Source organism: Parambassis ranga, chromosome 16 (genome assembly GCF_900634625.1).
Source record: "Parambassis ranga chromosome 16, fParRan2.1, whole genome shotgun sequence".
In the NCBI taxonomy this organism is placed as follows: domain Eukaryota; kingdom Metazoa; phylum Chordata; class Actinopteri; family Ambassidae; genus Parambassis; species Parambassis ranga.
The window spans coordinates 1,973,292-1,983,835 of NC_041036.1; the positions used below are offsets into that span (position 1 = coordinate 1,973,292).

The window sequence follows — 10,544 nt, forward strand, 5'->3', positions numbered from 1 at the left end:
GAACATTTAAGAAGCTATCAGAGTTCACACTCATTACAGAGGACAGCATGTAGCGTCAGCTCCATTGTCTGCTGCTGTAGACGAAAAAAAACCCAGTGGTATTAAAGTATTTATAAAGACAGGTGATCTGACGGGGGACCTGACAGGACGAGCGGAGAAACAAGATCACTTCAAAGTGTTTACTTACCTCTAAATCCAATTTTCTGTGTCAGTGCAAAGACTCTGGGAGGAATATTAATAATCATAGTGTGCCAATTGTTTTGTCACAAAAGAGACACAGAGCTGTCTGTCCCATTGCTGTGGACGAGACGTAAAGGACGGGGAGGGAACAAATGAGCATGAGGTAATGACACAATTCTACAAACTGGTTCCACAAAAGTCCACTCAGTCCTCCATGTGTGCAACATTTGGCTGCTAGCCTCTGTGAGCTGCTATAGCTGGGATCCTGTGTTGGTGTAGGATTGTAAAGAATATAGACGAAGAGGGAAAAGGTTCCATCTTGGAGCCGGAGTCTGCAGAGCAGAGGTCTGTTACTGTCTTCCTGTAGTCGGTGTCTTTTGGTCAGTGTGGACGATATGAAGATGATGTACATGCAGGTCCTGTGTTTACAGAAAGAAATGATGAGGTAAACATTAAGAAAGCAGCCGGGCATGTGTAGTCAGTGCTGCCCTCAAACTCTGAGTTCTGTTTTTATGAATCATTTATGTGTCGTCACTTTCTCATACAGTTCTTCAGCGCTGCAACTTTTTCACAGTCTTGAAACAGAAGCCTGCTCTAACAGGCAGCCTCTGCCCTCCCACACATCTAATGGGCTCTCAGTTAGTTTTGTCCTGCTGAGAGTTTCTCTGCAGGGTTCCTCATGCTGCCCTCACCCTGCCTTCCTCCTCCTCCTCCTCCTCCTCCTCCTCCTCCTTCCCTTTCTGCTGATCCTCTGCAATGGAGAGAAGGCGGTTTGGTTGCTCTGACATGTCTGTGCCTGAGAAGACACTTGTAGACACATTCTTGGCCTTGAAATGCTCTTTCACCGACAAAGCCCGGATTCTATACAGTTCAAATGTTGTCAAAAAACACAATGTTCATTGAAATTGCCTCCAAAAAAATGTAAATGAGAACTGGATGTTAAATCTTCCTGGAGCTGTCTGAGTGATTTATTGGTTGCTGACCTGCCATGAACATGGATCTGAGTTAGACACAGCCAGCTTCATCTGGGTTCAGAGGTGAAGGGTCAGCAAGGCTCTGCTCTCACTGAAATATGTCTGTTACTTTACAGGAGGTGTGATTTTATTTAAATTTAACTCTGAAAACAACATAGCCAAATTGCCAGAACGCCAATTTCAGCAATCGGCCTGACATAATCTAACCATGAGGCGTACACGAGTAGAAAGTCTACCACAATAGTTGCCCAAGCTATTTGTTGATCTACCCAGCTCAGCCTTGTGCGTTGCCATGGATACTCTCTGTTCTGTGGCATCACGAGCTGTCTGGACATCTGACCCAGTGAGGCAAACACAGGCCGGCGTTCCACACATACAGTGTGTGTGTGTGTCTGCCAGCCTGTGTGAATCTGGCAAAACACAATACACGAAGACACTGGCAAAAATAAAAGGGTCTAAACAGAGGGGAAGGAGCAGATGGACATTAAGGTCTAATGGGTTGACTTTGGTAAGGACCAAATGGTTTCCATGCTGCCCGTCTTCACAACTGTGATGTGCAGTCCTGGCACAGATGGGAAGATGTGAAAATAACAGTTGTTGCTGGCTGAAGCCTCTTTATTTTCTCTACTATATAGTACACCCGCAGCATCCGGACAGACAGGGAGCAGCAGGTGCAGCTGGGAAAAGTCACCTTTGGTGTAGAGACGTTTAGAACTGTTGTCCCCCAGGGACTTGTCCTCGCCCTGCTACTTTTCCCTCTCTCTCTGCACCGCCTACACACACCCTGTTCAAATCATACAGTTATCAGACTTACTTAAATGATAAAGAATATAGGACTTAAAGTCGACTCCATCCTCACAAGTCCCAGTAGAGTTTTACTGTCTGCCGCGACTGAGGCAGAATGGTCAGCTACGCTCTCTCAGGGTGGCCTCCTCTTACTTCCTGTCCTTGTGTCTTTCCCTTCCCTCTAACTGGCTGCCCCACCCTTATTGTTTCCACCTGTGTCTCGTTACCCCCACCCATTTAGTCCACCTGCTTCGCCTGTGTTTGTTTGTTTCTGTTGCATGCCCTCTTTAAGTATTTTGTGTTGTTTGGACTTCTTCTTGTGTTCTTCATCATCATAGCAAAGCGCCTTGCAACGAGATTTGAATTGAAGCAGCACTGGAAGTTCTGGACATTTCTGTGATTGTTTGCTTTAATTGGTTCATGATATGTGCTGACTGACTGTTCTCAGCTCCCAAGTTTTCTTTTGATAGTGTCCGTTCTTTCCAAACAGTTTGTTGGGGCAACCTTCTGTGGAACGAACCATCTGGAGACCGGTGTGTGTTTGTGAGATCACATATGTGAGAATTTTCACAGGAAATAATTTTATACTGTTTTAGAGACGGCAGTGTCGAGGCGGATTAGCTGACTGTAGTTGGCTCTGTTAAGCGTATACCGTGTCTGGTTGTGTCTCTTTGTAACAGTGAAACAACACTGCTACCTTAAGGTTAGTAACAAAACTACACCACATCACAAATGGGGAGAAAAATGTGGAAATAATCTCATCTGATAATTTTTGTAAACACCTAAGTTCTCAATATTAGAAAAATATTTCAAATATATATAAAATAAAATGTTTAATTGTCGGCTGCTTTCATTATCCAGAGTGAGAGGACCACTGAAGACTAAGTTTAACATTTCATAATGACAATTATGGCTAAATAATTGAAAATCTTGTCTCAATTTAATTGTAACATTCTGGCCTCTAATTTCCTCTCTGCTGAGATCTCTGATTGTTCCTCAGGAACACCCAAACCCCTGCAGTCTGCTGGCCCCACAGTGCAGGCCGGTGATCCTCGGCCAGTGTTTGTGAAAGGGCCCCAAGCTGCCTCGCGCCGTGGCAAATGAGGCGCGTGACTCATCAGACCAAACACGGGATTAGCTGGTAATGATCTGGCAAATGGTTTTGAAATTGTAATGATCTGCCACTCAGCTGGATCCACAGGGAGAGAGAGAGGAAGAGGGACAAAAGAGAGGGTCTAACATGATGATCACAGATCTGCTATCAAGCTTTAAAAAAAAATACAAATAAATCCCACACACATCATACGCTGCTGTTCAGAGAGAGAGAGAGAAACACATCAAGACAACAAAGAGGAGAGCACGCCAACTCTGTGCAGCTCACATAGATTACTTTACACTACAGCAGCAGTGTGAAGTCTGTCTGTGCTCATGTGTTTAAGATGTGGAACAAACAAACTAAGAGAAGTGTGATCAAGCTAGTGTTGTTGGACTTTGCTGCCCTCTGCAGGAAGCAGCATAGAAGCTAACCAGCTGTACTTCTAAGGTGAAGCTAATGCACAAGCTAAATAAAACCATTTAAACCCTGCAGTCACACATAGGAAGGAAATATTGTCAAATGTAAAAACATAACTGATTATTTTTGAAGTAATCTAAATTTCCCTCCACCTTTTGCTCCACCTTGCTTTTAAGCTTAGTACTTTCACTTGATACTACTAAAAAAGGTGAAAATTCCTTAAGTACTACATAAATTAAGCCAAAGCAAAACAGGAAGATAATGATCATAATTCCCAGTTTGATACATTTCTAATTCCAATTTTCATTCTTATATTAAACATTGATCACTTAAAAATGTGCCCTTAACTTAAATAAAAAAACACACACACAATGACAACAATTGAAAGTTTTATTTTTATTTTTTACACCTATACAATTAAAAAAACATAACAATGTATTTGGTTTCATAAAAACATAGATCATTGTAAATTTACATCAAGGTCATATACCGTAGGTTTCCCAGTTTAGCTCAGAGGAAAGTAAAGTGTGAGGCTGTCTTGTGCAGATGATGGTGTGTGTGTGTTTTCTTGGAGTGTTCTGGTAAGATGTACCACATGACAACACCTGAGGGATTGATAGAGATTGTAAACAGTGTGGTGGTGTTCAAACCGGTCACCGTCGAGCCAGTAAACACGTCATAGACCTGAAAGAAAGACGACAAAAAAAAAATCAACATGTGGCTGCCGTGTGTGGATCCATCATGTAACTCAGGATTTAGAATGACCGAGGAGAAGGAGGCGTACACACCCCGTAGTTTCCAGGATTGTAGTTGAGCTTAGCCAGAGAGGTGTGGTAGAGGTAGGGCATGTCACTCCGCCGGCTCAGGAACACTAAAGCACTGGCTGAATTAGCCAGAGGCCTCCAGTATACTTCAATGCGACTCTTCTCCTGTGTAAAAACAGACACACATCACACAAAAAATGATAAATGAAAATGTAAAACCGCACAACTTTGTTTGCTAACTGTGCAAAATTATGTCCCAGTAATGATAATAATATGATGATGATGATGACCTGCAGCAGGCGTCGGCCCTGGATACCCAGGGGATCCTGGTTGATAGCAATGGCCACTTTGTTCTGCAGGATGGCCCGTGCACCGTTGTCAAGGTTTCGAAGGTCATTGGACATGATGAGAGGGGACGCCATTATCGCCCACAGAGCCATTTGAGAGCGACTCTGCTCTAGACTAAGACCGAAGTTTCCAATGATGAGCTGCGGGAGGAGGTAAAGAGAAGGCGGAGCTGAGAAACACTTCAAAATGCTGGTATGTGCAAAATGAGTGCAAACATGGAACAATGAGGACATAAAGTACCAACAAGCATCCTATCTGAAGGACTAGCTATGCTCACAGACTCTAACTCTTGTCTTATCACACCACCTGAGCCCACCAAAGTAAAGGATGTCTTCAGAAACCATGAGAGTAACACTGCACCATGTCAGGGTCATTCCACTGCCCAGGCCCAGCAGCTGGCTGCAGATCATCCTGGTTGTTGAAGAACCAGTCAACGATGCCTTGAAGACTGTCCCATGAGTCCTGGATGTCAAAGTAATTCCTCCAAAGGTTACAAATATTCCCCATCAGGGTGTAGTTCACCTGGAATTAAACAAATGTGGTGGAATATCATCAGCTGTGTAGGAGCAGTTCTGAACAGCTTCAGTGCACCTCTACTTTCAGTGTTAAAATCTATTCTGGGTTTGGTCTCAGTAACCTAAGCGACACTCACAACAGGTGGGAGTCCTCCGACGTAGACAGGCCAGCTACAGGAGTACGCAATCGGTCTGCCTGTAGCGTTCAAAGCCAAAGACATCAGAGGGTAACCTGTGTGATACAAGAGAAGCGCTCACTGTAGCTAAAAAATTCCCAGTTTTTATGCTCTGTAGGTCAGTAGAAGCTCTTACCCAACATTTGTTCTAGTGGATTTGAGTAACAGCCGTCAAATTTCAGATAGTCCACCCCCCAGCTAGCAAAGGTCTGAGCATCAATCTCAATTTTGTCCAGTGTGGTGCCAGGGAGTCCCATGCATGTGTGCGTGCCCATGTCTGCATAAATGCCCAGCTTCAGTCCACGGTCATGGATGTACCTCGCCAGTTTGGCAATGCCCCCTGGGAACCTGAAGAAAAGTAAGTGCAGCTGGTTCTTCAACAGGACACAGACAAAACCTTCACACAACTTTAAATAATATGTATTTTCTGGAGGAACTAGACCCACCTAGAAGGTTCAGGTTGCAGCCTTCCTTGTTCATCCCTCAGCTTCGACATCCAGCAGTCATCTATCATCACATACTCATAGCCCAGCTCCTTCCAGCCATCCTCGACCAGCCTGTCGGCCATGTCTCTGAATAAATCCTCACTGTGGGCAGACGCAAGTGGGAAAAAGTGTCTGTGTCACAACAAAGTGTCTCAGCCTTAGACATCCATGTAGCAAAGTGAAAGTTTAAAGAACCAAGAAGAGGAAATACTGGAGTAAAGTACAAGCACTTAAACACTGTGCTTGCGTGAGTTTAATTAAGGGCACTTGATGACCACAAACATTGGTCTGTTTATGGATTTTGTCATCTGTCAATGAGACAATGAGACTATGGCCATTAGGTCTACTAATAAGTATCGGTCTGGATCTCTACACAGGCTAAGGAGCTGATAGGACCGGGCGTTGACTTCTACCGCTGGGACAAACACAAACAATGTCGTCCAAAGTCCACCGGTTATTCCTACCTGATGCAGTTCTGTGGATCGTCATGACAATCAATATCACAGCGAAAGCGCTCCCAGGCCATCCAGCCCATAGGTGGAGTTCTCAGCAATCCATTGTCCAGGGCCGCAGTCAGTGAGATCAGGGCAAAGAGGTGTGTTCCTGCTATGAGTCTCATTCTACAGATAAACACAAAATAATTTAACCCTTACTGAAGTTTAATTCAGTGGCTGTTTAACTATTCTTGTTTTGTAGGACATCTAATATCGTTGTGTAGTGTGTTTAAAGAGTGTTTAAAACACTTCAACAGCTGTCATTACTCGATCACTGATTACAGCCTGACTGATTTAACAGAAGCTTCTGCTACACACAACATGACCAGCAGACAAATGTGTGAGTGGAGATGCCACCTCTACACATACACTCAAAAAAAATCGTGTTTTATGACAGAAATACTCGACCACAAACAGTTAAAATCCTCCTCACCTGTTAACCTGCAGCTACAGCGTTCACACAGGCTTATCACAGGCTTCTGCACTTCCTGGAATTTGCCCTGAACTAAACAATGCAAACTCTTCCTGGTTAGGTCAGATGATTGTCATGTGACCAGGCATCACATGATAAAACAGGAAAAACAGAAGCAGGATATAGGTGTCAGGCAGGTGCTCACCACAGCACATTATAAAGAGTATAGCCTATGCATAATCAAACATTGATAATGTAAATAAATAATCTATAAGATTCTCAGGGATTTTAAAGGATCTGTGCTGTTTAAACATAGAAACAGCTTTGCCTCCGAATTTACCTGCTGTAAATGTCCACTGTGCAGCTGACAAGACACACAGTGTTGAAGGTGAATTCAGAACACCTGTGTGAGCATTCGTCACGTGTCAGTCACAAGTTCGTGGATCATACCGATGTCGATCAGATGAGCAGGAGGAATGTGCGCCGTCCTCTCTGTGCACATTCCAACATACATTTAATTATAGATAACTTGATTTGAATTGATTTCACCTTCATTCTGACTGAAACCATCAGAAAGGAATGAACATTTTAATGACAGTTGTTGATGTAAAGTTGGGCATTTTTACTGATTTGACTGATTTATTTTTTTGGAGCTTTGAAGCCCTCAAGTGGCCATTTACAGAACTTTTTAGTTTTTGGAATTTAATCTTATGGATACAGCTTGAGAAAGGGCTTTAAATAAATTCATTAAATTATAATAATCAACATGTATTCCTTTTTTAAAAATTGGTTTTAGATATCTTGAGTGTGTGTTTTCATAATAATAAAGGGACATGGCATGCAGTGTAACACTGATGTTTTTTAATAGTTTTTACAAAAATTGATCAGGAAAACAGCCAGGTAGTGTTACAGTTACAGTCACAGTTACAGTTACAGTTTAAAATGGATTGGTCATTGCAAAGACATAGGCCATGGGCACCTGCAGCCCAATGTTGACAAGATGCCACTTTCCCATCACTAATGCTCCGATAACCAGCCCTCCCACTGTTCCCACAGTTCCGGGCCACGAGGACCACCTTCCAGCTGTAGCTGCCACCGCGCCCACACACATCCCTGCTGCTCCAACAACCCCTAACAGCGCCCCCGCCTGCCCTCCTCCTCCTAGAACTGCTGATAACACCTCCACCCCGGCCAGCAACCCTCCTGCCATCAGAGCCGCCGCCGCTATGACGTTCACCTCCCCGGCCGCCCGCCTCACCAGCGCCCCTCCCACTGTCGCCCCCAAACCGAGCTGACACAGCTTTGCCACGAAGAAAGCGGCGTTCAAGGCTTCCAGGGAGGACTGCTGGGTCATGTGAGTGCTGATGTTCTCTTTGGACTGGACATGTCCTGCCGCCCTCATCTTCATGGCAGAGGTCAGGGCCTCCTGTCCGGCGTGCAGGGTGAGCATGGCGATGACAAACGTTGCGATCATTCCCATGCATCCCACCAGCATCCAATACTTAAAGTCAGAGGATTTCAGAAGGAGATAAGCTATGATTGCAACTAAAGCCAGATGCACAAACAAGGCCGCCTGGTGTGATCCATAGCCAAACAACCCAAACCCTGACGTTACCAAGGCAACAACCGTCATTGGTATCCCTGAGAAAGCCAGGAAGTCCACATGTTTGGTCACAACAGTGTTGATCCAGTCTTGGATGCTTCTCTGTGACATCTCTGCTTCCTCCCTCTCCATCTTCTTCCTCTCTATCGCCTCCCTCTCCCTTTGCTCAGCGGCCCACTTTGTTCGGTCCTCCGTCCCTCCAGCACTGCCTCCCTTCTCCAGGGTCATGATCCTCTGCTCGATCTGCACAGCCACCCTCTGTCTCTGCTGCATCTCTGAGATCTCTATGTTTTTAGTCTCTTCGGCCCACACAGATCCCAGAGCGCAGCAGGCCTCTCCCTGCTTCCAAAGGACCTGGAACAGAAAGCGCAGCGGTGGTTTGAGCACGGTGAACATGCTCAGAGACCACAGAAGGCCCACCATGCCATAACGGTTCACAATCCATTCAATCAGATGCCCGAATGTGGCTCCGCTCAGCGTGGTCCCAAAAGCACCTGCAAATGCTGCCACGGCCCACAAGCTGAGGGAGGGCGTGTAGGAGGCCCCGCAGCTCCTCATGGCCACGAACACTGACGCCACCACTGCTGCCAGAATCACTCCGGCCATGACAGACGTCATCGCCGTCGTCAGCGCCGCGGCTCCGATGAGGGTCCCCAGTCCCAGCGGGCCCACTGTCCTGACTTCCTCCATCACGGGTTTTAGTGGCGCAGCGGCTGTCATCACTGACAGGATGTTGTCCACTGGATCCTCTGTGGCTCCCAGTATGCAGCCTCCCAGCGCTCCCAGAGCAAACCCCACTACAGCCTCCTTCACAGTGCTCAGAGATCCTGAAACATGACAGAAATTATAACATTTACACAACATACTTCATCATCAGTTATCTCTTTATTTTGCATATTTGTGTCACAGTCACTCTGACAGTGACAGTCATTTTAGGACTCCCAAAGAATATCAGATTATTTTAAGAGGCAGGCTGAATTTTACTCCATCTTGCACTACTTGCACACGAGTACCACCTCACTGATCCATGTGGTACCTGTTACATTATTACATTATTACACTGTTCCATTCGATCATATAAGAGTCTATGTTTACCATTTCATCTGCACAGTATTTTATGTTCTGTTCATTGTATGTCTGTTACGCCATGTCTGTCATGTAAATTTAGCCTTACTGTAGTTTATTTACTTAATTTTATCTTAGTTTTTATCTTATTGCATGTTAATTATTATATGTTCTTTGTATGCACCAATCACTAAGGCAAATTCCTAGTAATGTGAACCCCCTTCACTTACATGGCAATAAACATGATTCTGATTCTGATTCTGATTCTGAATAATAAGCTAAACTTCTACCAAGATCTTAAAATAAACTTCAATTTTAGCAGCAGGGTTCGAACATCAAAATGCAAGCATCATCTGGCCAGGTCCGCCACTTTTTTTGGGGTCTCCTGGAAACTGGAGTTCTTGATTTTAGATACATAATTTTAGTTGTAATATTTGGATGTAATTACATTTAGACAAATATAAAGTGCATCAAATTGGTATAGCTGAGGCTAGTATAAGGTCAAGAATGCAGTGATTGTTTATCAGTACTGTTCATTCCTTTGCTCACATTTCTACTTGGCGTCGTGACACTGATAATGTGAAATAATACCTGAAATGACAGAACAATCAGTGAAAGATGAGAGATATCCTGTGCTTTCATTCAAACGGACTTTCTGTTGACATGTGGAGGAGTCACATGTAATGCGTGGTGAACCCTCTCAGCAGACTGGTCGTTCAGGTTTAACCTGCTGAGACTCCACGCTGCCTCCTTTGCTATCTGTTCACACTCTGCATGTAACCTTCAATGACATTAAAATCTAACTGGAGCAATAAACAGAAAGTTAGCTCACCCCTACAGTGAGAGAAGGACAACATGCTACTTATCAAGTATAATAATTACATAAACATTTTTTAAATTCACACATTTTCTATTAGGAACAAGAACACACAGATGTTTGTAAAATGTCTTTACCAGGTTTAATCATGTTGTCCTAAGATGTGTCGGACCCTGAAGAATCTTCCTCTGTGGACCCGTCTCCTCCTGACAGCACCCTGTGTGCACTGACACTGTTCTTCTGTTTATATGACAGGACAGGACACACCCTGTGCAGGTTTGTCCTCTCTGTATCCTCCCTCCTGCAGATCCTGTCCTAATCTCCTGGATCTCTGCAGAACATTGGTGCCTCATGTGTCATCATTTATCACCAGCATTTACTTCTAACTTCTAACTTCTACTCCATAGTTTCA

The 10,544-nt window shown here is 44.4% G+C and overlaps 2 protein-coding genes across 2 annotated transcripts; both read right to left on the bottom strand.

Moving 5' to 3' along the window:
- Positions 1-3,829: 3,829 nt before the first annotated feature.
- Positions 3,830-6,773, bottom strand: LOC114448538 (alpha-N-acetylgalactosaminidase-like). The gene is made up of 9 exons (XM_028425544.1): positions 6,669-6,773; positions 6,206-6,361; positions 5,703-5,843; positions 5,393-5,604; positions 5,218-5,312; positions 4,926-5,087; positions 4,508-4,705; positions 4,242-4,382; positions 3,830-4,137 (listed from the first exon to the last, which is right to left on the bottom strand). Exons 2-9 carry the CDS (start codon positions 6,358-6,360, stop codon positions 3,964-3,966), a joined length of 1,278 nt encoding a protein of 425 aa, XP_028281345.1. The 5' UTR covers position 6,361; positions 6,669-6,773; the 3' UTR covers positions 3,830-3,963.
- Positions 6,774-7,584: 811 nt separating this feature from the next.
- On the bottom strand, positions 7,585-10,398 carry LOC114448329 (uncharacterized). The gene is made up of 2 exons (XM_028425230.1): positions 10,270-10,398; positions 7,585-9,077 (listed from the first exon to the last, which is right to left on the bottom strand). Exons 1-2 carry the CDS (start codon positions 10,280-10,282, stop codon positions 7,585-7,587), a joined length of 1,506 nt encoding a protein of 501 aa, XP_028281031.1. The 5' UTR covers positions 10,283-10,398.
- Positions 10,399-10,544: the final 146 nt, after the last annotated feature.